The following is a 24,413-nucleotide window of genomic DNA, read 5'->3' on the forward strand; positions in this document are numbered from 1 at the left end:
CAGTCCAGATGTAATATTCAACGCTCAAATACTGCTTCTCCAGCATTCAGCTCACGTTTATGATAAACCTGTCACCTATAAGCACAACAGACTCTTTTATCTTCCTTGTAAATTAACCGTGAAACTGGAAAACTCCAGTCCACATTCACCACTGTGGACTAACTAACCCTTCATATGTCTCAACACACATCATCTCCAACATGACACCTTGGAGTCTTCCTGAGGGCGCAGAAGCCAGAATTTCCTCCACTCAGGATTCCAGGGGTCCCTGGGAGAGCCGCAGACGGAAGGTCTCCACCAACAGACTCTGGCCCAGACGAGCAACTCCCCAGCGCGTCCACCAGACACAGCCAGGAGGCTCCACAGACTCTCTGCAGCACTGACGTTGCGGCCGAACGCTGAAGCACCAGCTTCCCCTGGCGGAGGGCCTTCTCTCCTGCTCGGGCAAACCCTGCTCTACATCTCTAGGTGTTATAACGCCCCGCCTGCTTTAACATAAAGTTAACCAAAAGGACCCAAACACGACCCAAAACTCAGCACACGCTCCACAAGCACCTGTTTATTTCTGGCTTTTTACAAGGCTCGCTTATTTTAACCAAGAACCAGTCACACGAGCGGCGCGGGAGGGGAAAACCTCTCCCCCGGCAGCCGCGGGCAGCCCCCGCGCTCGGGACGCCAGCCCGGGCCAGCCAGCAGCGCTTCAGGCCGGAGCCCGCCATCACACAGGCCTCCCGCCGCCCTGCCCCGACGAGACCAACCAGCAGCAGGCCCCGCACTCCTCCAGCGCGGGCCGCCCCGCGACGGAGGTCCAGCCGCGCCCTCGGGACTCGGGGAATGCCGGGCCGGGCACTCACCTGCCGACGGGGGACCTCCCCAACCCCCTCGAGATGAGATCCGCTCCGCGCCGCCCAGCCTCTACCGCCCTACTGGCTAAACACGAGCTCTACGTGCCCTTCTATAGGGTAAGCCGGACCCAGGTCCGCCTTCTCATTGGCCAGCAGCTCTGTCTGTCTGTTTGACGGAAAGGAGGTGGAAAGGAAATGCGGCGGGAAGGCAGGGCTTGTTTTGATTGGCTAGAGAGACGGCTGGAGGGCCCGGCTGATTGGGCGGTGAGACCGCCAACGGAAGCGGGGAGGGCAAGGAAGGGGAAATGAGTTTCCATTGGGGAAATTCAAAAGAGCGGGAACTCGAGAGCATTCAAACAGGGTACGGGGCCCTGTCATGGCGGCGGGAGTCACCGAGAGAGGGCAATGAGGCAGCCCTGAGGCAGCGGCGGGGCTATAGCCCTGTGCTCTCCCTCTAGTTCTCTTCACGTCTCCCCAGCTGCTCCTGCCAGCCTCCCTTTGCTTCCCCCCCTTTGTACCCCCTGGAGCCAACATCTCCTGTGTAAAGCCTGTGGCAGGGTGCCCTCGCCTCAGATCCCTGTAAGGGTGGGGGGTCTCAAACATAAGTGTATTGAACAGGCAGTCTCTGTGAGCAAGAAAGGGGGGTGAGTAGCACGCTGTGTGCTGCTTCTCCCCCTTGGGTCACTCCAAAGCTCCCAGCTGCTTTCAGATGCCGGCCCATGCTTCCCAGTTATCTTCCTTGGTTTCTGCTTCTCTCCAGGTCAGACAGTGCATCCACAATCTCTGCAGAACACAGCAAGAGCATTAATTGAAACTGGCATCTAAACAGAGTGTTTGGTGGAGGCTTTCGCTCTCCCACCTCAATGGAAAATAGCTTTAAGTCATGGATAACAGCCAGGACATGGAGTCACTGTCTCCTCAAGCCAGCACAACGTTAGAATCATAAAATCCTAGCCTGTTTTGGGTTGGAAGGGACCTCAGAGCTCACCCAGTTCCAACCCCTGCCACGGGCCACCTTCCACTAGACCAGGCTACTCCAAGCCCCGTCCAGCCTGGCCTTGAACACTGCCAGGGATGGGGCAGCCACAGCTTCTCTGGGCAAACTGTGCCAGGGCCTCAGCACTGCCACAACCCAGACTGAATTCAGAGACAGTCAAATCTTCCCTCCCTTGGAGCAGTTCCTGAGATTGCAGTTTATTGCTCAAAGCCCAAGGCAGAAAGTGTTCCCACACCGCGTTGTGTTCCTCCAGTTTATGGGATCTGCAGGATCTGAGTGGGGATTAACACACACAGCCCTGCTCCCAGGTCTGTGCAAGAGAAAAAGCTTACTCTTATGTGATGCCAAGTGAACATCCTGGTGATAATTGCATAAACCTTAACTGTATGAGCCATCAATTACAGGAGGAAGAAAGGTCTAGTGTTAGTGGACTTGTTAGCATAGGAAGGTAAATCAAGGACAGATCCCAAAACACAAAACCAGACAAATTCATATGGAAAATAAGGGGCAAACTGACTGCTGCAGCAGCTGACTGGGGGATACAAAGGGCCTGTGGAGCAGATATCAAGGACACTTACCTTCAGCAGAAGGGCGTTGGGAAGGGTCAAAGGCTCGGCACTGGTCAATGACTTTCCGCAGGTCTTCAGGACAATCATCCCCAACAGGTTCCTGGTATTGGTGGTTGCAGATTTTCTCCATGATCTCCTGGGGAGTGCAGCCTGAACAACAGACATGCAAACACGAGCGTCAGGATGGAGCTTTGCTGCAACAGGAGGGTGCTGTATAGGAAATCCAGTGCAGAGCCATGCCAACAGCCTTTCTGCAGCCCTCAGCATGGAGAAGGCTGCAGAGAAGCCACCCAAACTGTGTCTGCAGTGAATTTCCCTCATATTTGGCATGACACTATTGGGCTCCAGTAGAGCAAGATGTGTTTATGCTTCAGTGCACAGGAACATCAAATAGAGACAAAAATTACTAGCATGTTTGTGGTTTAAGCATCTTGCTGAAATGCTTTACTGCGCTATATATCCCAGGGATGCTCTGGGAAGGAGCAGAGAGCACCCAGCACCAGCCAGGAGCCACACTGGACCATGTGGCTTTTACACAGGGGACCAGATACTTCTGTCTCACCTTCAAATGGGATTTTGGAGGTCGCAATCTCCCCCAGCACGATCCCAAAGCTGGAAGAAGACAAGCAAGAGTCTGAGCATTCATCCCACCGTGTTATCCTCCCTACGCCAACCGCAAACATCTGCTTATGTGACTGATTAAACCTTGGCCTTCTTCTACAGCTCAACAGCGACCCTGCCTGGCATCTGTCCGCTTACATACATCTCTCGGGAAGAACAGCCACACCTGTATATTTCACAGGGCCTCCTGTAGGGGTAGTTGATGTCTTTCAGGTTCTCGGGAGCAATATAAGCCAACATAGAGACTTGTTTCCAGTTATTCTTGGCTTTCCTCTTGATGGATGACTCCGTTTCACACAGCTCAAATCCTGAGAGCTGATTGAGAGAATGAGATAGGGCAAAGTGGCAGATGTGCAAAAGGCTGTAGAGAAAACAGAGTGAGATGTTCTGGGCAGTAAAGGCTGCCATGTGGCCACATGTGCTTCCCAGCACATGGCTCTGTCTGCAAGTGAAATATCAGGAGAAGGCAGGTGAATTGCCTTGGTTTCAGCTCATCTCAGGGTGGATGGCTCAGAAATGCTTACTTTGATGACAATAAAACAGAGATAATGATGAACTGAGGTGTCCGTGTCCAAGGTGACAGAGGAGATGGTTCTACTCTGGGTTTTATCCTGGACCATCATAATTCCCTCCAGTGTTAGCAGGCAGAGACACCCACAAAAACATGCCAAACTCCCAAAAAGTTCTCCAGGTATGGCTCTTACCTTCACACAGTAATCCCCGGCCACCAGGAACTTGCTGCTGCAGATGCAGCCATGGAGTCTGGACTTCTCCTCCGTCTGGTGCAACCTGCAGCCAAGGGCAACATATGCTGGTAATGGACCCACTCTGACCTCGGGGCTCCCTCCTGCTGCACAGGGAATGGACTGACATCTACCCAGAAAAGCCAGCAGCTCTCTATGCCTTGGTGGACCAGTCTTGCCAAGCCAACCTTTCCAGCAGGGCAAAATAACGAACCTTGTGGATAAGGACCCATAAGGGGAACTGGCCATGCTGTAGGGTGCTCCTGAAGCTGCCCTATAGGTGTGGGGAAGGGATTTTCTCCCTTCCAGGCCTTTGCAGGCTTGAAGCTGGTACCAGTGACCAGGGAAAATGGGTGCATCTAAACCCACTCCCTACTTCTTCCCCAGCCTTCTATCCCAGTGTCCAAAGGTGGTGGAAACAGCATCTGCCAGGATACCACTGCTTACTGAGAGATACCAGGAAGCTGAGCATAGCTTGCGGATTGTAAGGCAGACTTACTCACTGGTTTATGCAGGAGCTCACCTGTAAAGGCCTCTGGCAGATCCCAGAGCCATCCGAATGCGGATGTCCCAGGAGAGATGTTGTTGCTTGGTCAGCACATCCCGCAGTGTCCCGTGCTTGCAGTACTCCATGACGATGGAGAAGCAGGGGCTTCCATCTGCAAAGCAAAATTTTGAGTATTCCACCTTCTGCCACCTCTTGGGAGGGGACCATGACAAACTGAGTTGGGGACAGGCAGGGGAGGGAAAAGGTGACATTAATGTGGCACCCCCTACCTTTCTCCTCAATGCAGATCCCGTACATACGTAGGATGTTTGGAGACTCAAACTTCTTCAGGGTCTGAACCTCCTTCTCAAAGATGTCTCTCACCTTCCTGCAGAAAGGAACAGCATGGTGAGATCCCTGCAACAGGGCACAACATGGTGCTGAGCCACCCTCCTGTCCCAAGTGCCCTGTGTTGCCTCCACCCTGACAACTCACGCCGGGTCGGTGGTTAGTGGCCGCTTGAAGGTTTTGATGGCAACAGGGTACTTGAGGTACTCGCCCTTGTAGAGGTTGTAGCTCTCAGTGTCCTGCAGTTGCCTGTCGAAGGTGAGGTGGTCCCGCTTGATCTCAGTGATGTCTTCTCTTTTATCAACATTGACCTTCTTCAAGCCTGCTCCCGCCAGGTGCCAGGAGAGAACAAGGAACAGGTTACACAGATCTCAGAGGGGAAAGACACAATAAACAGGGTGCCTCAAGTTGTCACCCAACTTACAGTCCATCACACGCACGATTTTGTTCAGCTCACTTTGCATCCAGTCCACCTTGCTCTCCATACATTGCCTGTTGATGTAGATCTCCCTGGTCACGTCTTCAGGCTCCTCAGTACCTTGGGAGAGAAATGTGCAGAGGTGGGACCACTGGATGAACATGTGAGACTGATCCAGCTAGGTTTTTTCACATGGTTTAAATGTCCATCTGTCTGTCCTTGGACATGGCCATCAAGCCAAAGCTGGGCAGCAGCTGCAGGGAGGTGGCAACCTCAGGGAAAGAGGGTTTGCTAAATGCAAACTTACTTGCGATCACCTGGTCCAAGAAAGCCTTATCATCCTTCAGGTCCTCAGCGTCCTGCCTGCGGCATGTCTTTGCCTGGAAAGCCTCCAGAAAAGCCTGCTTCTGCTCTGCCTGAAGCAGGAGCGAGAGCCCCTGGGCAATGTCCTCCAGGCTTTCATTCACCCAGACAAACTCCTCACCCGTGCTGTGGGCTCTCAGGAACTTCTGGATCCAGCTGGTCTGGCTGTATTTCATCACCAGCCTCTGGGCTTCCCCCAGTGCCTCCAGCAGCTTCTTCAGCAGTTCCTCTTCATGGTAGGAAATGTGTTTTGACGGCTGAGCCTTGAGGATCCTCACAGGCTCCAGCAGGATCTGGATGCGCTCCACAAGGCGCTGGCACTGGTGCTTACAGCACTTGACCTGCTTGAATTGGGCATGGACAGCCTGGGCCACAGAGAGGACCCTCTCCACAATGTCCATACTTGCAGCAAAGGGCTTGGCCACTGGGGATGTGGACTGGCAGTGTCTAGTGGAGGTGAGCCTCAGATATCGTTCAGAGATCAGCTGGATATCACTCTTCTATGCCTTCTTCTAAGACTGGAGTAGGCACACACAGAGACATCAGTAGGAGCAGTATGGCCACATCTCACTCTGCATTAGCAGACGTTTTGTCTTGATTTATATAAATTAATTTACTGCTAGCTGTCTCCAGAGACCTTACACAGAGACTGGCTCCACACCACCTTGGGATCCTGCCCCAGAGCCTACATCTTTGACCATAAAGATCCATTTTTATTTCTAGTCAATGTCTCTCTGTTGTCACCCATCTAATGAAAGCTCTCATACCGTCACATCCACAGTGTTCTCGACTTCATATTTTCTCCCTCTAGCTCTGTATTGCCCACTTAGGATTTTCAATCAACCTCTTTCTATGTGCTTAGCATTCCCACAGGGATAGTCCCTCCTCCCCAGCCCACATCCAGGCAGCTGGGACAGAAAGCTGCCCCTGTTGCAGGGAAATGAGCAGCAGCCACCCACATCATTGGTGCAGACAGCACTAAGAGAGGGGAGCCAGGCTCTACCAGCTGGAAATGAGACAGAAACGCACCCAGAAACAAGCTCAGCTTCTTGCCCCTCCTCTTAATCACTCTCTAGCGTGGCCCCAAAGAAAGAATTAGCTCATCTGCTTGCTAAATCAGATGGGTTTACCTGGCTCTGCTTCGCTCGCCGTGGCTGCCTTCACAGACTGAGAGACACAGCCGGACCACTGCGTGTTTATAGGGTGTGTTCATAGGGTGCTTTCCCCTTCTACTCCCAGGCAGCGGAAGAGGCATTACACAACTTGCTGTACTTTCCACATCACCCCAGTTTCCCTTTCCCAGCAGCCTTCTTGGGTGTCAGAGGAAGTGGCCAGGTGGGCTCTATCTGCCTGTGCTGGGTTTTGCCTGCTGGAAGAAGGCACTATCTGTGGGAAGCACCCGGGAAGGAAGGTGATGGGAGAGGCTGCACTCCCCATATTGACACTTGTTGCTGTTTGGAACACTGCAACAATCCCTTCTGCTGTGGGCTAACATCCCTCCCCAGTCCTCAGTGGGGCTGCTGACCCCTGCCTCCTTCCTGAGGATTGTGCCACAGCAGCGGTCCCACACTGCAGCATCCCCATGGTGCGCTGCCAAAAAGGACGGAAAGCCAACCATGTCCTGGGCTGCATCCCCAGCAGTATGATCAGCAGGTTGAAGGAGGTGATCCTGCCCCTCTACTCTGCTCTCATTAGACCTTACTTGGAGCACTGTGTGCAGTGCTGGTTTCTCCAGCATAAGAAGGACATTGGAGAAGGGCAGAAGCTGTTGGAGCAAGTCCAGAGGAGGCCATGAGGATCATCAGGGGCAGAAGCACCTCCCGTACTGAAGACAGGCTGAGAAAGTCGAGGCTATTCAGCCTGGAGAAGAGAAGGCTGTGTGGAGACCTCATAGCAGCCTTCCAGTGTCTGAAGGCATCCTGCAAGAGAGGGACTCTTGTAGGAGAGGGACTCTTTGTCAGGGACTGTTGTGATAGGAGAAGGGGTAGTAGATTTAAACTGAAACGGGGGAATTTCAGATTAAATACAGAGAAATTCTTCCCCATAAGGGTGGTGAGGCACTGGAACAGGTTGCCCCAGGAAGTGGTGAATGCTCCATCCCTGGCAGTGTTCAATGCCAGGGTGAACAGAGCCTTGGGCGACATGGCATCCCTGTCCATGGCAGGCTGCTGGAACTAAATGATCTTAAGGTTTTTTTCCAACCCAAACCTTTCTGTGGTTCTATGACAAGGAGTGAGGATGCAGTGATAGGGGAGGAGGTTGGGTAAGCAGGACCTCCTGCTGAGGTCCTCACACTGGCCAGCAGGACCCTCCAGAGGACACCCATCACACACTAGGGATGCTGGTCCTTTGGGACCTTCTGCTTCCCTCCCCATCCCTGAAGCCTCAGGACCCCCCAGCGTCAATCAAAGGAAGCAGGCTGCAGGCACCCATACTAGAAACAGCGCTTGACCTCTTCGAGGAGCACAGGAAGCTTTGCAGTTGGGTTCGTCAGAGGGCCAGGCTGGTTTTGGGAAGCTTGGGGGAGCATGTGATGCTGTTGCCTAACTTCAGAGAAGTGAGCTGTGGCTCAGCCAGCTTCTGCTTACCAGGGAGCCTGGGGTCACACAAGTTTGCTGTGGTTTCCCACTGCAGAGAGCATCTCCCTCGCCATCACCATCACCCACAGCACAGATTTCATCAGCATGTGGAGATGTGAAAGGAAACCCCAAGGCACTGCAGCACCAAGGGCCATCAGCACCTGGGAATGAATGCACCCGGGCTGGGAGAATGTGGGAGGAGGCCCAAGGGATACACTAGCCAGACCCTGTTTAAAAGGCTTTATTTTTCAAAATATACAGTTTATTTACAATTGTAGTGTCTACAGTTTCACACAGAACTTTATTCCAAAACCTGCAGTAAACATTCAGGAAAAAAAAACAACAAAACAACACAAACCCAATCACAGGATCAGCAAAAAGGTATCGGGTAGTAATTCTGTTCATTGGAGCTTCAGTTTTGAGTAGCCACTGTCTACAAAACCCATGAACTTGATAAATCTGGGAGAGAGATTTAGGTTTGCACTGTTTAGAAAAAGACAAAATACAGACATAAAGTATCCCCATGCAAAGGACTGCAGGCCAAGAAAACCGTGTGTGGGATTGGGCCAGGAGAAGGATCCAGGATATGGAAGCCTCTCGGCAGAATTTAGGTGACGAAGTTAACTGCAGCGTGTTGTATGCCCAGAGAGGGCCAGAGGGCTTGAGCAAGGTTCAGGGCAGAGGAGGGAGGGTGGCATCAGGCACTTCATGTCTCAGGCAGCAGATCTGCCCATGCATCCGTGTCCTGAAGCAGGAGAGCAGCAAGGAATGGGCGGGAGTGACACAGGGAGCCCCACAACCTCCTCCTCCTCCCCTTTCCCTGCATCTTCACACCCTATCCCCGTTGGCAATACCACAGTGCACCACAGGGATGCTCCAGTGTGGGGCCACTGCTGTGGCACAATCCCCAGGAAGGAGGCAAGTGCCATGCTGAGGGCTCGGAGGGACACCAGCCCCAGCCAGGGATGGGAAGAGCCAGCAGCCAGGTGCCATACCATCAGAGCCATCAGTCCTTCTTCTCAAAGGTCTCTTCAGGGATGAGAGTCCCGAAGGGGTGATCCCAGAAGCGAGTGGTGATGCCAAAGCCTGTGGGTGGGGTAGAGAGAGCTGAGACCACAGCACCACTGGCACAAGGATGCTGCTTGGGCAGGGCACAGCTTGCTTTACATTAACTGATGAGGGAGAGAAGGGAGGAAGACAATGCAAGGGTGAGAAGAAAGAGCAGAAGGAGCTGTCTGGGCCATTCCGGCAGCCCCATGCATGATAGCTTATCTGGATGGGGTGTTTTCTCCTAGGAAACCGGGCAAAGGCCAAGTTGAGCAAGTGCCAGGTTAGGGAAGGTGTGGGGAGAGCCCGGGGGAGCCCTGGGCCTCATCTCTGCCTCACCCTGTGCCTGACAACACCTCCAGGCAGGATGAGATGCTGCTCCAGGCAGGGACAGGCACCCACATCCATGTCCCTGCCCAGGCACCTCCAGGCAACATTGGTGCCTACCAGTGAGACGGATTGCTGCCTTCACCCCTGCAACACGCCAGCTCCCCATCCTCAACCTGGGAGCCAAGAAAGGTGCCCAGTGGGGCTGCAACACCTCATACACCACTTCCGCAGCAGCATGGGTGGGCTTCCCCACCCCAAATACCGAACATTTCAGAGCATCAGCTGCACACACGCAGGGAGGTGAGGCTGTGACAGCCCTTGCTCCCTGCCAGCACACATGGGCAATGGAGCAGTACCTGATTTTTGGTGTTCAAAGTGGTGCTTGACATGATAAGCCTTCAGGCCATACAGGTAGGTGCCTTTCTTCGGTGACCCATAGTGGAGGTAATAGTGCATCATGTCATAGACGACGTAGCCGCAGAGCCCCCCAACAAACACTGATAGCCCCAGCACCTCGGGCAGCAGGAGCTGCAGGACGCCATAGAAGAAGCCGATCACTAGTGAGGCTGGCACGGGAGGAAACACCAGGCGGGAGCTGTCAAAGGGAGACTGGAAGCGGAGAAAGATGATTGGAAAGGGAGCTCCTAGCTCACCTCACATTTCCCACCACATCCCTGCGAAGCAGGCTGGGAAAAGCAAACACTAAAGCCTCCAGAAACCCTCCCCAGAAGATGAGCCCAATGGCGAGAGCAGCCACTTGCACTCGCCAAGGTGGCTGGGCAGCCGGTGGCTTTGGCTGGGAGGTCCCTGAGCTCCACAGGGACATTTTCTCCAGTGAAGCTAGAGGGAGCCCATGACTTTTGTGGTCTTCCCACTTGCCCTGACAGAGCTTTGACTCCAGCTTCTTGGAGCCCATCTTGCAGTCCATGCCAGTATTAAGTAAGGGCCTGCCTTGGGGCAAAGATGCCACGAGTCACACGTTGAACACGCACCGACAGGCTCCACCTGAGCAAAGGCCACTGTTCCCATGCCCAGTGGGTGCCAGCAGTGGTGAGCTGCGACTCACCTTGTGATGCTGCCCGTGCAGCAAGAAATGCAGGGTGATGAGATAGTAGTTACTAGCAGGTGGCTTCATGTGGAAGACAAAGCGATGGATGAGGTACTCTAGCAGGGACCACAGGAACATCCCCAGGAGGAAGATGAAGGGGAAGTAATATTTGTGGACAGGGATGGAGTACTCTACACAATAAGACATGCAGTGGTTAGCAGGGCAGGTGATACGTGAGTGCTCTTCTCCATCACCATCCTCTTCCTCATCAGCTTTCCCTCCCTTCTCACCTGTCACCCACCCCCTGCCCCAAGCTTCACCAGGGAGCTCCTCAAGCACCACTCCTAGCCACATCTTCCTTTGATTCCCATTAATTTATACTTGTTATGGAAACAGTTGGCTTCTTGCTGCCACAGGGAGCTGGTGAGGGGGGTTCCCTACATCCCAGATGGCAATGAGGGCTTGGGATGTGCACTTGCAGGGACAACCCTGTCTGAACAAAGCTGCTTCACCCTCCAGAACAAGGCAGAAGGGACCTTATCTGTTGAGGCAGCACTCATGGCAGCTAAACAGTGCTGTGGTGCTGGGTTTTTATTATTTGGGGGGAAAAAAGAACGGGTTTGTTGGGCACTTTCCCCCACAGAACATTTTTCAGCCACCTCCTCCTTTCAAGGCTGGATGACAGCCCTGCATCTTTGCTGAAAGAATTCGGATCTCCCCCAGTGTGTTCAATTTTGGGGGTGGGGGGAAAGACCCAAAACCAAAACAAAACCACCAAACCCTTGGCAGCAAGGTGTTTAATGCCGCGAGGAGCAGGAGGTTGCCAGTGCAGCCGGGCACAGCCGGCACCGGGTGGCACCTTGCAAAAAAAACAGGGAGCCCAGCAGAAGAAAAAAGGACAACAAAGACGACAGCCTGCCCCGGCCACGCTTGTTATTCCCGGGGGAGCAGACAGTGGGAGATTCAAGGGCAGGCGCTGAGGGCAAACAAGCCCTGCACTGTGCGATGCCGACGGCGCTGAGAGCCGGGTTTGTTCGCCTGCTATGCTGGCATCCAGCGGTGGCCCAGGGTGGGTGTCAGTGGGGTTGGCACACAACGCAGTGCCTGCAGGGCTTGGGTTTGGGATGGAAGGAAGGGAGGGAGGAAAGAGGGAGCAGTCTGCATGCTCCATGGCTCTATCTATGTTCTTTGTTGGGACAGAATGGTGTCAGTGACAGGAGGGGATGGAGGTGGGTGAGCTCAGGCTTTAAAGTAACGCAGGCAGCTTTGTGAAGGGGACATGCCGGTGGTCACAGGGACAGGGGGTCACCCGCTACTTGTGCATGTGACTTGTATTGATCATGCATGGAAGGAGGGATGCAGGAAGGATGCAGAAGTCTTCACCCCACCCCGGACCCAAAGTGGGAGCAGTGAGTGAGCCCAAAGGCTTTGGTGCTGCTTATACCTGTGGTGAAGGAGGAGAAGAGCCTGGTGTTGCCCTGGGCAAGGGAGGTGTAGCTGACCCAGCTGAGATAGAGCACTACAGGAGTCCACACCATGAACACCACATACCTGTGGGATAAGAGGGAGATACCAGAGAGAGTGTCCCATGGGGTGGGGCAAGCCGTGTGTCACTGCACCCCTCCCCAGGGAGGCACTGGCCAGGGCATGGCACAGAGCCCAGGGGCTCACCATGCTGTCTTGGAGAGGGACTCGAGGAAATCCGAGTGGAAGAGGCGGATGGGACGATCCACGGGCTGGTGCACCCACTCGTCGTACTTCTCCCCCAGGTAGCCCACCTGCCACAGCAAGGGTTTCTGCCAGTCCACCAGGTCCTGAGGGAGCAGACATCAGTTGTACCCACACACTGCCCTGGTACTGGACACAGAGCTGTTGGATCTGGAGCTACAAACCGCATCCTATGCCCCACAAGCAGCTGCTTCTTGTTCCAAGCGGCCCAAAGCTCGCTGTAAGCAGTGGCACAGGACAGACAAGCAGAGCTAGATGCACATCAGTTCCACCTACACACAAGCACAGGGCTGAGCTCAGCCCCTGTGCCACCAGGTACCTGCCGGTGGTTCAAGGTGAAGGTGGCTGTACCAGACCTGGCTCAGCATCAGGTACCAATAACACAGGCTCTCTCACCACCAGGAGCTGCCAAGATTAAATAGAGAGCAGCAATACTCCCCCCCTCACCGGCCATGCCAGTGAGGTGGAGGTTGGATGTGGAGCCCATCTCCATGGCACTGCCCTGTCCAAGAGCTTTTCTCCTTGTGGAGAGGACACACAGGGCAACCACAGCCATTTGAGTGCTCCAGCAGTGAGGAGCGAAGCAGAAAGGGATGGAGAGTAGGGGGACAGGATGGGAATACAAACACCGGTTATGCTCCCATGCATAACTGCATTCAGATGGCTGCAAAAGCAAGAAGGGACCCGTGCAGCTGTGCATGTCTGCATTGGACAAAAATAGAGAGGCACAACTGGCAGCACCACCTCTGCTGTTGCTCAGCGTCCCCAGGCACGTCTTCTGCTGGCCTGGCCAGATAAGGTGATTTCTTGGTGCTACCCCTGCCCTGGGACAGATACCACGCTCACCACGCCAAGGCCCATGCCTGGCACCTCTCCACTGTCCAGCCTGTGCGGTGCACTGCCAGCACGGCACCAGCACCCGCAGCCGTGCCACTGGTCATTTGTCAGTGGTGGCAGGGAGTGGCTCACTTTAGAGAGCTTCATAGCAAAGGGCCAAGGTGGCCACGGGGCTCTGCTGCTCATGGCCCATGGCCATGGGGCTTTGCTGCTGGCAGGGATGGATGTGATCACCCAGGAGGGGAAACAGCCCCAGCCTGCAGGGGAGACACCCTCCATTGGGGAGGTAGGGATAAAATCAGAGCAAAAAGTCTCTTTGGGGTAACTGATTTTAAAGGCAGTCAGCAAGTGAAATATAAAGATCGTGGGGAGGATGAAAGGTGTTCTGCTCAAAATAACCTTTTGCAAGATAAAGGCACACTCACCGAGGAGCATGCAAGGCTCCTCAGCGGCCAGAGGGTGCCACAGAAGGAAGGGACATTCAAAGGCACCTTGGGGACAAATCCCTACCTCTGTGGTGTGCTCAGATTGGAGCTAGCAAGACAGGGAGCACTCTGCACACACGAGGATCACCCTGCCCGGTACAGGGGATCCCTTAGCGCTCAGTCAAGGGGGAAAAAAGTGGAGAAAAGCAATAACTAAGGCAAGTAAGGTGCGGCCTGGCAGCATGGCCCGCTCGACGGGCATGGCTGCTGTCAGAGAGAGCCATCTCCTCCCACGCCGCCGCAGCAGGAGCTTCCCAGCACAGCCACGCCTGGGCAATAAAGCAGGAGTGATGCTGTCTGTGCTGGGAGAAAGGGCAGAAGCAGCCGGCTTGGCCCACCTCCCTCCCACCCCAGGGGTCAGCAGCCAGACTGCGTTCCTGCAGGGGACAGGATAGCTGGCCTTCCCCAGGAGCACTTTAGCAGATCCCCAGCTCTCACCTTCTCCACATCCACTGTTTTACAGCGGGGATCCATCCCTGCCGGGGTCTGGGTTGCAGCACCCACTGTCTGCTCATCCACTGGCTTGGCAGGGTTCTGGAAAGGGAAGGAAAACCCTGCAGTGAAGCATGGGTGACAGACATGGCTGGGGACAGTGATGGCCATACCATCCGGGGGCACAGGCGCAGCGAGCTCATGACTGCCTGCTAAATGAATCAGAGGGAAGTATCTGATGAATTCAAGTCAGTCAGTACCTGCAGAGCAGGTTCCCGAGGGATGTGGCCACCAGATACCCTTGAACTGCCCACCAGGCATCGCACGCTCAGGTCTGTTTGGAACCTCTCCCCAGGCCCAGTGTTCAGAGCACCTCACCATGCTGCCAGCAGGGCACCTGGTTCTGGTGCTTCAGGGGGCACCACACTGGCGATGGGCTCCCTCCTCACCCCACTACTCCCCAGCCAAAGCCTGACTCAGCATTTTGGTTCCCAAAGTTCACTTTGGACAAGGAAGCATGGCACAGCTGGTGGCATCACCCTGGCACCAGGCACCAGAAAGAAACGCTCCAGGAGGGAGTTCACTGCGGGGAAAATGCAAAGTGCCATTTGCAGGGTGGTGCTGGGCCTGGCGCCTTGGCCACGGGCTATACAAGGTGCGGTGGGGAGGCTTGGTTTTGGCTAGAAAAGGCAGACTGAAGCTTTGGGGATGCAGCAGGATGAGCCCAGGTTGCGGTCCTACTGCCAGGGCTGGCCAGGCAACAAGAGAAACCCGCCTTGTGCAGGGCTTCGAAACAAACCCATCGCCAGCCACCCGCAGCGGCCTCCTTCCTGCTGTGCCGCCAGCTCCGGCCCTGCTGCCAGCACAGGGCTCGTGAGGGCACGGCGTGCCTGTGCAAGCCCAGCACCGGCCATGCCCCGCGGCACCGGCTGCCTGCTGGCTCCCAGGCAGGACGTGCCAAACATGCCTTCTCTCCTGCTTTGTCACCTTGAGTTACCCATTAACCAGCAGCAGGGTACGGTGTGGCCTGGCAGCCCCGGCACACCAGTGCCTGCCAGGGCGCCCAGTTGTTCTGGGAGGAAGGGTGTTCTCCCGGCAGCCATCACGGGTCCTCGGTGCACGCTCTCCCCACTTCTCCAAGAGGGATGCGATTCCCTGTGGGAATGAACACCCTGGCAACCACCGGGAGCTCAGATGCAGGAGGATCAAGTGTCAGCGCACTAGGGTGGACAGGACTTTACTCCCTGCTACACTGGTGACACCAAGGCAAGGCCCCAGCACTCCTTGCCAGTCAGGCTCCCAGTTCCTGTCCTGGGCTAGCTGGATTTCAAGCCTCATTCCACTGGTACAGGAGCTGCACTACCCAGCCCTGAGGCAGCCTCTCACGCTGGGGCAGGGCAGGGCTTATTTCCAGCAAGGCTGGACTTGAGCAAGCATCAATTTTACTGAAGGCAGAGCACCAGCATGAGATCTGGACCACCACATCTCCCTCTGCAGGGGCCCCCATTGCTATTTTTGGCTTTGCATGATCTGTCCTTCAGGCAGACCTCTCAAAACTGAGGTGGGATGCCTTGAAATCCAGCTGAGGATGGTGAAGTCATGGCTTTGCCTCCTTCCCACTGGTCCTTTGGAAGGAAATTTGGCTTTACAAGAGAAAGAGACAGCTCCTCCTTCCCCCAGAAAATGAGACCCTGCTCTCCACCTCAATGCCTGCACCTCAGCCTTGCTGGCAGCAGGAAGGATGCTTAAGAAAGCAGGCTGATGCAACCCCCGGGCACCTCTCCTCCCCTTCCTGACATATCCACATGCCTCCATCTCCCCTGCCCACAGACACCTGAGCATCACATCATGTCCAGAGGCTTCCCTGTCCTTCCAGGTCAAGGAGGTGAACAGGGGCTCAGACCCCACCTCACTAGCAGCACCCAGTTTGGGCAGGTTGGGTGCCACCAGTGTGATACCATCGCCCTGTGCGTTCCCTTGCAGCACCCTGCCTCACCTGAGTCACCTCCTCCTCCTCAGCAGGGAACCAGAAGGAAGGCTCTCCCCTTGCTCATCCCAGGGCTAGCACCAAAAGAACCAGCAGCAGTGGCGTAACGGGGTGCAAGCCATGCGTGCATGCCCTGGCTCGCTCCTTGGAGAGGCAGTGCACTCCTTCCTTCCCAGAGCACACAGGGATCCTTTATGGACCAAGACCCATCAGCACCCAGACCAGCACTGGAGCTTCTGCCCTCCTTCTCTTCCTCATAAAAGGTGGGTTTGAAGGAGGCTGAAGGGGTCTTTGCGAGTGCCAGGCTCTGCCTGTTGCCTGTGTGTGATGCTGATGCATCAGTGTCATCCCCAGGCAAACAGGCCCTGCCAGGAATGATGTGCAAGAACCTGATGTAACGAAGGGAAAGTTAACACCTACAAAAACCATGTTCCCACTGCCACCCCAGCAAGGTGCCGGCTCTCCTGCTGTGAGGCAACACGGTAAGACACTCAGGGCACAGCATGATGTGGTAACTGGGTGACCCTGCACCCACCTCCAAGCATCCCTCTGCCCTGCACGGGTCAGGCAGGCAGCTAAGCGCTGGTCCTGTGCCAGTTGGACAGCACTGGCTGTAGAATCCTAGCCTGGTTTGGGTTGGAAGGGACCTCAAGGCTCATCCAGTTCCAATCCCTGCCACGGGCAGGGACACCTTCCTCTAGACCAGGTTGCTGCAAGCCCCATCCAAGCTGGCCTTGAACACTGCAGCCAGGGATGGGGCAGCCACAGCTTCTCTGGGTAACCTGTGCCAGGGCCTCAGCAGCCTCACAGGGAAGAGCTTCTGCCTAAGAGCTCATCTCAGTCTCCCCTCTGTCAGGTTAAAGCCATCTCCCCTTGTCCGGTCCCTACAAGCCCTTGTCAAAAGCCCCTCTCCAGGTTTCTTGTCAGCCCCTTTAGGTATTAAGGACTGATACAAGGTCTCTGCTGAGACTTCTCCAGGCTGTTGCTGCCCAGAAGCAGGGCTCAGGATGAAGGAGAACAAACACAGTATGATGTGGGCCGGTACAAAGAGGAGAGATGGTCTGGCATGAGGCCCAGTGTGCCTGGGACACAGGCAGGAGGAGAAGCTGGAAACCTCCCCCTGGCCCAAGCAGGGCAATGCTGTTTTCAGACCACTGCTTGAACAGCAGCCTGGACCCAGTTTTCCACCCAAGAACCTCCAGGACCTTCACCATGCTCCTAAGCCAGTTCAGTTTGCTGTTGCCCACACAGGAGAAGCTGTGTTGATGATGTAGGCTCGGGCATGTAGTACAAGGACACCCCATGAGGCACAGGAAACCCAGGCGAGGGCCCCACCTGCAGTGGCATGGTCCCAGCATCACCATCCCACCAGCATCATGGTGCCTGGGCAGTGGCTTGCAGAGCCCCACAAGGCTGCGTCGCAGCCCATTAAACTGGGTGCAGCAGGACTATTAAAATGAGGTGGAATTTAACTTGTTCTAATGACAATAATAATAAAAAAATCACTTCTTGTTGCAACGCCTGCAAAGAACATGTGAGCGCCTACGTCCAAGTGAGGTCAGGGTGGGATGGAGAACCAGGGCAAGCCCGACATGGGGTGATGTGGGTGAAAGGAAGGGGAGGACACCAACCCCAAGAGGCATGGGAGATTCACCGTGACTCATGGTCACGTCACACACCCCAGAGAGGCTGTGATGAAAGTCTCTCATTGCTTAAATTGGAGGGGTAATTAGATGATCCAGTTTCCCTCTGGCAAGGCTGCTAAAATCCACTGTCTAGTTTGGGTAATTGTTGCCTCTCACTTTGATCTCCCCTATATATTCTGTTTGCATAGATAAAGAGTTGGAGGGTTAATTTGTCCTTAGCCAAATGAGGCTGGGTGATGCAGAAGAGGGACCTGCAGCCAAAGGATGGAGCCGAGTTCCCAAGAGCGGCAGGAAGAGGCACAGAGAGGCTTGCCAGCTGGATGAAGGCTGCCTCTCATCTTCCTCTTTGCCTTTCCTGCACTAATCATAGAATCCCAGACTGGTTTGTGCTGGAAACAAGGTTAAGCTCCTCCAGTTCCAACCCCTGCCACAGGCAGGGACACCTTCCACTAGAGCAGGTTGCTCCAAGCCCCTGTGTCCAAGCTGGCCTTGAACACTGCCAGGGATGGGGCAGCCACAGCTTCTCTGGGCACCCTGTGCCAAGGCCTCACAGGGAAGAAATTCTTCCCATTTCCAAACATAAGCAGGTAGGGATGCTGGATGCCTGCAGGACCACAGCATGGCATGGGAATGGTGCAGCCCTCAGACTCCTGATGGATGAGGAGAAGCACCAGCAAAGCCGTGGGAGTCCAAGCCAGACTACGGCAATGCAACACTTCCTTCAAAGAGCTGCTTGGGGTCTGCCAGCCCAAAAGTAGCCAAAGGAAAATCCCAAGCACCAATGATGGATGGCATCCATTCCCCTTCTCCCTCCAAAGGATTTCTGGGGGGTGGCAAGTCTGTCAGAGCAGCTCACACGAGGTGTATGCTGGATGTAGCACAGCCAGCCTCACCATGCAGCAGGCAGCTTCTTTCCCTCCCCCTCGTGTTACAACCTGGGACGGTTTATCTAGTGCCAGGTAGTGTCTGATCTCCCTACACTCCAGTGTTATCATGCCGTGTATTTGCATAGGGACGGTGGCAATTCCCTGTGGTGCGAGAACTTGTTTGTCCGGAACCTTCCTTCGCCCCAACCCGTTGGGCTCGTCACGCCTGCGAGGAGGCGGCAGCAGCAGCAACGAGTGTCCCAACAGAGGAGGTGCCATCTCTGGGACTCAGGGAATGAGCCGGCATGGTGCTGGGGCTGAACAAAGCCCCATCTGTGGCACTGCCGCTGATCAGGGCTGAGGCTGCGCCACAGGGAGCGAGTGCAAACAACCAGCCAGAGGGACCGAACGGTCATCGACCCTGCCAGGATGTCAGGAGGGGAAAGCACTGAGCTGGGCTGGCAAAGGGGCTGGGGTGGCCCCACTGCTCGAGCATCCTGGGGCAGCAGCACCCGGTGCCACGCTGCCTCCGGAAAGTCAACCCAGCAGAAGTGCAGCTTCCTGGAGCACTTTCCTTTCTGCATGGGCAGTGGCTGAGCACGGGGCTGTCGTGGAGGGGATGGTGCTGAGTCACAGCCACCCTTATCCCACACCCAGACGTTGGGGAAGTGACTGGGCTCCTCACTGCAGTGCTGGCCACTCGCTGCTGGCAAGTCCTGGTGCCCTGCACCCGGGTCCTCGAGGGCCAGCAGTGCCCCATTGCCCGCTCCATGCCACACAGCTCTGCTAAAACCCACACTGAGCTGTATGTCCCCATCTCCCACACCCCTCCAAAGACCCAAGCACCTCTCTGCCATGCCATCTATCAGCCCTGCCATCCAGCATGGCCAGGGTGGGATGTGTCCATGGGGTGGGATCCCAAAGATACCAGGCTTTGGATGCCTGGGACGTGGTCACTCTCAGGCCCTGAGCTGCCTGGACCCTACTTGCCTTGGGATCCTCTGCCCCAGACAGCCCAGCCCCACAGATTTGCCTGGAACCAGCATGCTCCATGCACCTTGGACCTTTGCACCCCATACACCTCAGGCATACAGGGGTCCAGGAGCCTCAAACATGCCCTGTACCAAACACCGCTCATGCTCTGAACACCCCAGAGCCTCCACAGCCTACAGCTCTGACCTGTACCTGGACACCATATACACCCTATATGCTACATGCACCCCCAAAGCTCCATGGCCAGTACACCCCAGATCTTAAATAGCTTCTGCCTGTCCTGTACTGCCTTAAACCCGTGGAGCCTGGACGTAGGGTCCCTTAAAGCCTCTGCACAGCTCAAACTGCATGCACCCTGGACTTGGGGTGCGCTACAGACTCCTGCACTGCTCAGATCCCACAAAGCCTGAGCAACCCTATGAGCTGTGTACACCCTGGACCTGGAACACCCCAGATGTGGAGCACCCTATGGGCTCTGTACACCCTGGACACCCAACGAGCTCTGCACACTCTAGACCCGGGACGCCCTCTGTGCTGTTAACCGCTGCCGCCGGCGGTACCTGCTCCTCGTCGGGCTCTATCTCCCCCACGTAGTACTGCTCCAGCCAGCGCCGAGCGTTGTCCGAGTGCCGGTGCGGCGGTCCGTCCAGCGCGGCGCTCACGTCGGTGCCCGCGCGGCGCCGCAGCAGCTGCTCCCCTCCCGGGTGCAGCCGCACGAACCCGCTCAGGTCGTAGAGGCGGCGGCGGCAGGACACGAGGCAGGCTCCCTGCGCGCAGCGAGCCCGCACCTCGGCGGCGCTGAACGACCGCGGAGACGGTGCCGGTGCCGGTGCCGGTGCAGCCGCCATGGCCCCGCTGCCCGGCGCTGCGCTGCGCTGCCCTGCCCTGCCCTGCCCTGCCCTGCCCGTCCCGCTCCGCAACCACTCCGTGCCCGCTCCGCCGCGCTCTGGCGGCACCTGCACACCCGTGTGCGGGCATATGCCAGCCGGCCACGCCCGTCAATAGGCCACGCCCCCGACCGGGTTTACCCGGGAAGCTCCGCCCCGTTACCGGGAGCGACGGGCGGGGTATGGGGAGCCCACGGGTGTGTGATGGTGGGGCTGGGGCTGGGGCTGGGGCACCCCGGGGTGGGAATGAAGCAGCCACAGGGGGGTGATGCAGGAGGAGGGCTCCAAGGGGGCACGCTTGAGGGTGGGTTACGGGGGGCACTCAGGGGTGGGGGGAAGTGGAGCATGGGCACTCTAGGGGGAATGATGGCGGATGGGGGCATCCCTGGGGGATAACTGGGGGTACGGGACATCCCTCCCCCAAGCTTCGTGGTGGCTGAGGCAGAGGGAACCCAAACCCACCCAGCTCACAGCCCACCCAGGATAGACCACCCCTCACCAGTGTCGCTTGCCATGAGGAGTTATGTGTCCCCCAGCTAATTAATACTTCATGAAATGTCACACATGTGATTAGACAGGGCAGGCAGCACTGCGGGGGGGGGCGGGGGATGGATGGGACGGGGCAGAGACCAGAACCCTCAGCCCCTCTCCCCCTCCCCGAGAACCACAGCCAGATAAATCACACGGAATGACAAGAAAGGAGCTTTTCCCCCACTCTGGCGAAGTGCTCCCTTCAAGCAGCACTGGGGCTGGGGGGGACAACACTGCTGTGGGGTGACACCCTTGACCACGGGCTGGACACATGCTGGCATATTTTGGTGTCACTGGCCGTAGCCGGTGATTAAGGTGGGGTTTGGAATCAGGAATGAGGGGACCCCCCCGGCCCTGCCCCAGCACCCGGCTCTGGGGCATTAACAGAGGCCTTTAATCAAGGCAGATGCAAAACTTGTCATGGTGCCTTCACCTTCCAGCCCTGCTCCCAGCGTCACATGGAGCTGTTGGAGCAAGTCCAGAGGAGGGCCATGAGGATGATCAGGGGCCTGAAGCACGTCCCGTATGAAGGCAGGCTGAGAAAGTTGGGGCTGTTCAGCCTGGAGAAGAGAAGGCTGCGTGGAGACCTCAGAGCAGCCTTCCAGTATCTGAAGGGGGCCTATAGGGATGCTGGGGAGGGACTCTTGATCAGGGACTGAGTGACAGGAAAAGGGGTGATGGGTTTAAACAGGGGAAGTTCTCCCCTGTGAGGGTGCTGAGGCCCTGGCACAGGTTGCCCAGAGAAGCTGTGGCTGCCCCATCCCTGGCAGTGTTCCAGGCCAGGTTGGATGGGGCTTGCAGCAACCTGGTCTAGTGGAAGGTGTCCCTGGCCGTGGCAGGGGGTTAGAACTGGATGAGCTTTGAGGTCCCTTCCAACCCAAACCAGTCTGGGATTCTGTGATTCTATGTGGTCAAAACCATCCCTTGGAGGCCTTGCAGGGATTAAGGTTTCTCAAGTGAGTGTGGAGGCAGTGGCACCACCCCAAGGTGGATGTTGAGGGAGCAGAGGGGACCCCCAGCTGTGGCCACACCTCGCTGTCCTCCGTGGCTGCGCTGTCTCCCTGCCACCCAGGCCGGTCCTGCCGGTGCTATGGGTCCAGCCCCACCACAGTGTCCCGCAGCTGCTGCAGTTCCTGGAGCAGCAGCCCCCAGCGCGTCCTGGTCTGTCCCAGGCTCCCCCCAGGGCCCCAGCGGCCGCAAAACCCGGGAAAGGCATTTCCTGCCCTTCACACCCACACCCAGACAGGACAAGGGAAGGCAGGCCAGGCACCACGGTGACGGCCCAGGATCCAGAGGGATGGTCCCGGGTTTCTGACTGTCCAGGTCGCTTGAGCACAGCGTGCTGCAAAAGGGCCACGAGAGCGGCTCGCTTGTGGTTTCAGCTCCTGGCAGGGATGGGATCAGCTTTTGCCAGCTCTGATTTCCCAGCACAGCACAGGGTGCACCGGTGGGGCTCTGCTGTGGTTCTTGCCTAAGTACACAGGGGTTGCTGTCCCATCTCCCCCGCACCAGGGCTTGGGGACATCAGTGAGCTGACACCCTGTCTGCCCTCACTGCAGGGTGCTGACAGCTCCCGGGCTCCATGGTGGGGCTCTGTCCTCTGTGCAAGGGACAGGGGTGTCCCCAGGGTGGCGAGCAGACCCCCAGCTCTGCGGTGAGGACGTCACCCACGGGAGCAGGGATGCTCCAAGCACTGGAGACACTGGGAGGAGGTCGGTGTGCAGGCCAAGCTGTATGACAGATGCTGCTGTCACAGCAGTGGAGGGTTTTGCCGCTGTCCCTCCATCCAGCCACAATCCTCATCCCTGTCCCCACGTCCTGCTGGCCCCAAGGGCGAGCAGCATCCAGGAATGGAGCTGGGTGATGATTAGCCTGGCCTAAACGAGAGCAGCCAAGTGGTTTTGGCTCCTCAGCTCTGAACTGGTTTACCCACCAGGCAGACGCTGGGGCCGGCGCGAGACAGACACAGGAATGTGCCACAGGGCTCTGGGCAGGATCAGACCCTGTAGTGCAGGCACAGGCTGGCACTGGTGGAATGGTGCTGAAGCCACAGGAGAGGAGGGGGCTGGTACAGGCACTGCAGCATCCCTATGGAGAGCTTCTCCTCGGCATGCTCTCCAACATCACTCTTCCTTGTTTTGCTGCCAAACTGATCAATGGAGATTAAACTTCCTTCTCCACACACAGAGAACCTCGGCAGGCACAGGAAAGGCACCCATGCTCCCCACCCCCGTGCTAGCTCTCCAGGGCACAAGAAGGGTTTGAAAAGTTCACGGTGGCCTTGAGAGCACGGTGCGGGCTGCCCCGGGAGCTTTCTTGTCCAGGTACACTTGGAAAGTCAGTGTGGATGCACTGGGCAGCCCTGGGCTTACCTCAGCAGGTGGCTGAAGCAAGTCCTGCCAAAGCAGCTGCTCGGTGCTGGCCCAAAGGTCCCCTGTGCTCAGCAACCTCCTGTGCAAAAGCCAGCAGCGATGGGGCAAGATCAGGCACAGCAGTATCTCCACAGAGTACTGCCAGTGCTGCGGGTGGCCTGGGATGGAGCTTCCCCCCTTGGAAGTACCTGATCACTCCCGGAGCCCTGGCAAACCCATGGCACTGGTGATGCCCCAAGGGAAGTGGTTTCACACCCTTCCCATGCTCCTGCCTCGTGTTGAGTGGCCAGTTTAATTCAATATCCCCTTGTTCTGCACCAGCAGAAATCACAAAGGGGTCACACTGTTTCCCCATCACTCAAGACTAACCATGGTCCACAACCTTGGTGGCTGGATGCTCTATGTGATGTGCATGGTCTGACCATGGCAGCATGCCCTGAGCTGGTTCAGTGTGCAAGGTGCCAAGGCGCCCCCACTTGAGCTGTGCCTGTGTTCTTTTCTTAAAGCCTTAAGTTTTAAGAGATTTGGCCAGATCTGGGAACTGTTTACATGTTAACAAACAGCAGGTGGCCCAGGGGACAAGCAGTCAGGAACAGAGCAGATGAAGGGGCTGGTGTGGGTGCAGCAGCACGTCCTGTCTCTTGATTGCTGGTGCTGAGCACAGCAAGGGCAATACAATTCTCACTGGGTTCTGGGCAGGTGAGAATAAACCATTCCAGTTTCCTTGCAGTAGTCACTTCTGCATTGAGCAAGACCGCTCCCAAAGCAACCACCACACATGCTGCAGGGTGTGAGACAAACACCTGCAGCGTCCAGGAAGAAATTCCACTTACCTGTGCAGGGTTGCACAAACAAGCACAGCAAAGCGCTTTTCCTCCTTCCCTCGAAGCCTCAGCTGCCCTCCACCTCAGGCGCATTCAGATACTATGGAGATAGACCCTAATGAACTGTAATAACACATAAACGCTGGTATCCATTGGTCCGTCACCCTTAAATAGCATGTGTCCTTTCCCTCCCAACCTACGCATGCACTCGAGCACGGAAATGAAAACACTTCCGAGCTGAAGGGCTGGCGTGTAGGAAGGTGGACAGCAGGAGCTGCTGGTAACAGCATCCTCAACCCAGGCCCAGCTCAGCACCTACTGAGCTTGCTGGGGGTGTAGGCACTGCCCGTGGCCCCCCTGAGCTGCAGGATGTGGGGTTTGGTTCAGCAGCAGCTCAGACACTGCCTGGCTTCACTTTCATAGAATTACA

At 56.3% G+C, this 24,413-nt stretch overlaps 2 protein-coding genes across 4 annotated transcripts; both read right to left on the reverse strand.

The window, feature by feature from the left end:
* Positions 1–1,298: 1,298 nt before the first annotated feature.
* On the reverse strand, positions 1,299–6,539 carry MLKL (mixed lineage kinase domain like pseudokinase). 2 transcript variants are annotated; one of them, XM_061375804.1, is made up of 11 exons: positions 6,522–6,539; positions 5,336–5,909; positions 5,035–5,148; positions 4,758–4,932; positions 4,553–4,650; positions 4,299–4,434; positions 3,737–3,821; positions 3,199–3,347; positions 2,974–3,023; positions 2,421–2,561; positions 1,299–1,628 (listed from the first exon to the last, which is right to left on the reverse strand). In XM_061375804.1, the coding sequence occupies exons 2-11, from the start codon at positions 5,790–5,792 to the stop codon at positions 1,576–1,578; spliced, it is 1,458 nt and encodes a 485-aa protein (XP_061231788.1). In that variant the 5' UTR covers positions 5,793–5,909; positions 6,522–6,539; the 3' UTR covers positions 1,299–1,575. The 2 variants fall into 2 exon arrangements, with proteins under 2 accessions (XP_061231788.1, XP_061231787.1); XM_061375803.1 differs by lacking the exon at positions 6,522–6,539 and having other exon boundaries at positions 5,336–6,375.
* Positions 6,540–8,195: 1,656 nt separating this feature from the next.
* Positions 8,196–24,110, reverse strand: FA2H (fatty acid 2-hydroxylase). Of its 2 annotated transcripts, none has more exons than XM_061375795.1 (7): positions 23,993–24,110; positions 13,884–13,979; positions 12,067–12,209; positions 11,840–11,946; positions 10,414–10,586; positions 9,704–9,956; positions 8,196–9,056 (listed from the first exon to the last, which is right to left on the reverse strand). In XM_061375795.1, exons 1-7 carry the CDS (start codon positions 24,074–24,076, stop codon positions 8,977–8,979), a joined length of 936 nt encoding a protein of 311 aa, XP_061231779.1. In that variant the 5' UTR covers positions 24,077–24,110; the 3' UTR covers positions 8,196–8,976. The 2 variants fall into 2 exon arrangements, with proteins under 2 accessions (XP_061231779.1, XP_061231778.1); XM_061375794.1 differs by lacking the exon at positions 23,993–24,110 and adding an exon at positions 19,930–20,254.
* Between the last annotated feature and the right edge of the window lie 303 nt (positions 24,111–24,413).

This window comes from Neopsephotus bourkii, unplaced genomic scaffold (assembly GCF_033783945.1).
Source record: "Neopsephotus bourkii isolate Nb327-2 ecotype Australia unplaced genomic scaffold, CSIRO-AGI_Nbou_v1 NB_1678, whole genome shotgun sequence".
Classification (NCBI taxonomy): domain Eukaryota; kingdom Metazoa; phylum Chordata; class Aves; order Psittaciformes; family Psittacidae; genus Neopsephotus; species Neopsephotus bourkii.

What these genes read in the sequence shown, in the direction of transcription:
- MLKL (XM_061375804.1), bottom strand. Translation starts at nt 5,792, where the DNA reads ATGGACATTGTGGAGAGGGTCCTCTCTGTGGCCCAGGCTGTCCATGCC. An exon ending in TCTGCCAGAGGCCTTTACAG is followed by an intron (nt 3,822 to 4,298) that starts GTGAGCTCCTGC and finishes CCTTGGCTGCAG; the next exon opens with GTTGCACCAGACGGAGGAGA. An exon ending in AGGCCCTGTGAAATATACAG is followed by an intron (nt 3,024 to 3,198) that starts GTGTGGCTGTTC and finishes GTCTTCTTCCAG; the next exon opens with CTTTGGGATCGTGCTGGGGG.
- FA2H (XM_061375794.1), bottom strand. Translation starts at nt 20,217, where the DNA reads ATGGCGGCTGCACCGGCACCGGCACCGGCACCGTCTCCGCGGTCGTTC. An exon ending in TAGAGCCCGACGAGGAGCAG is followed by an intron (nt 13,980 to 19,929) that starts GTACCGCCGGCG and finishes TTCCCTTTCCAG; the next exon opens with AACCCTGCCAAGCCAGTGGA. An exon ending in CTTTGAACACCAAAAATCAG is followed by an intron (nt 9,057 to 9,703) that starts GTACTGCTCCAT and finishes CCCCACCCACAG; the next exon opens with GCTTTGGCATCACCACTCGC.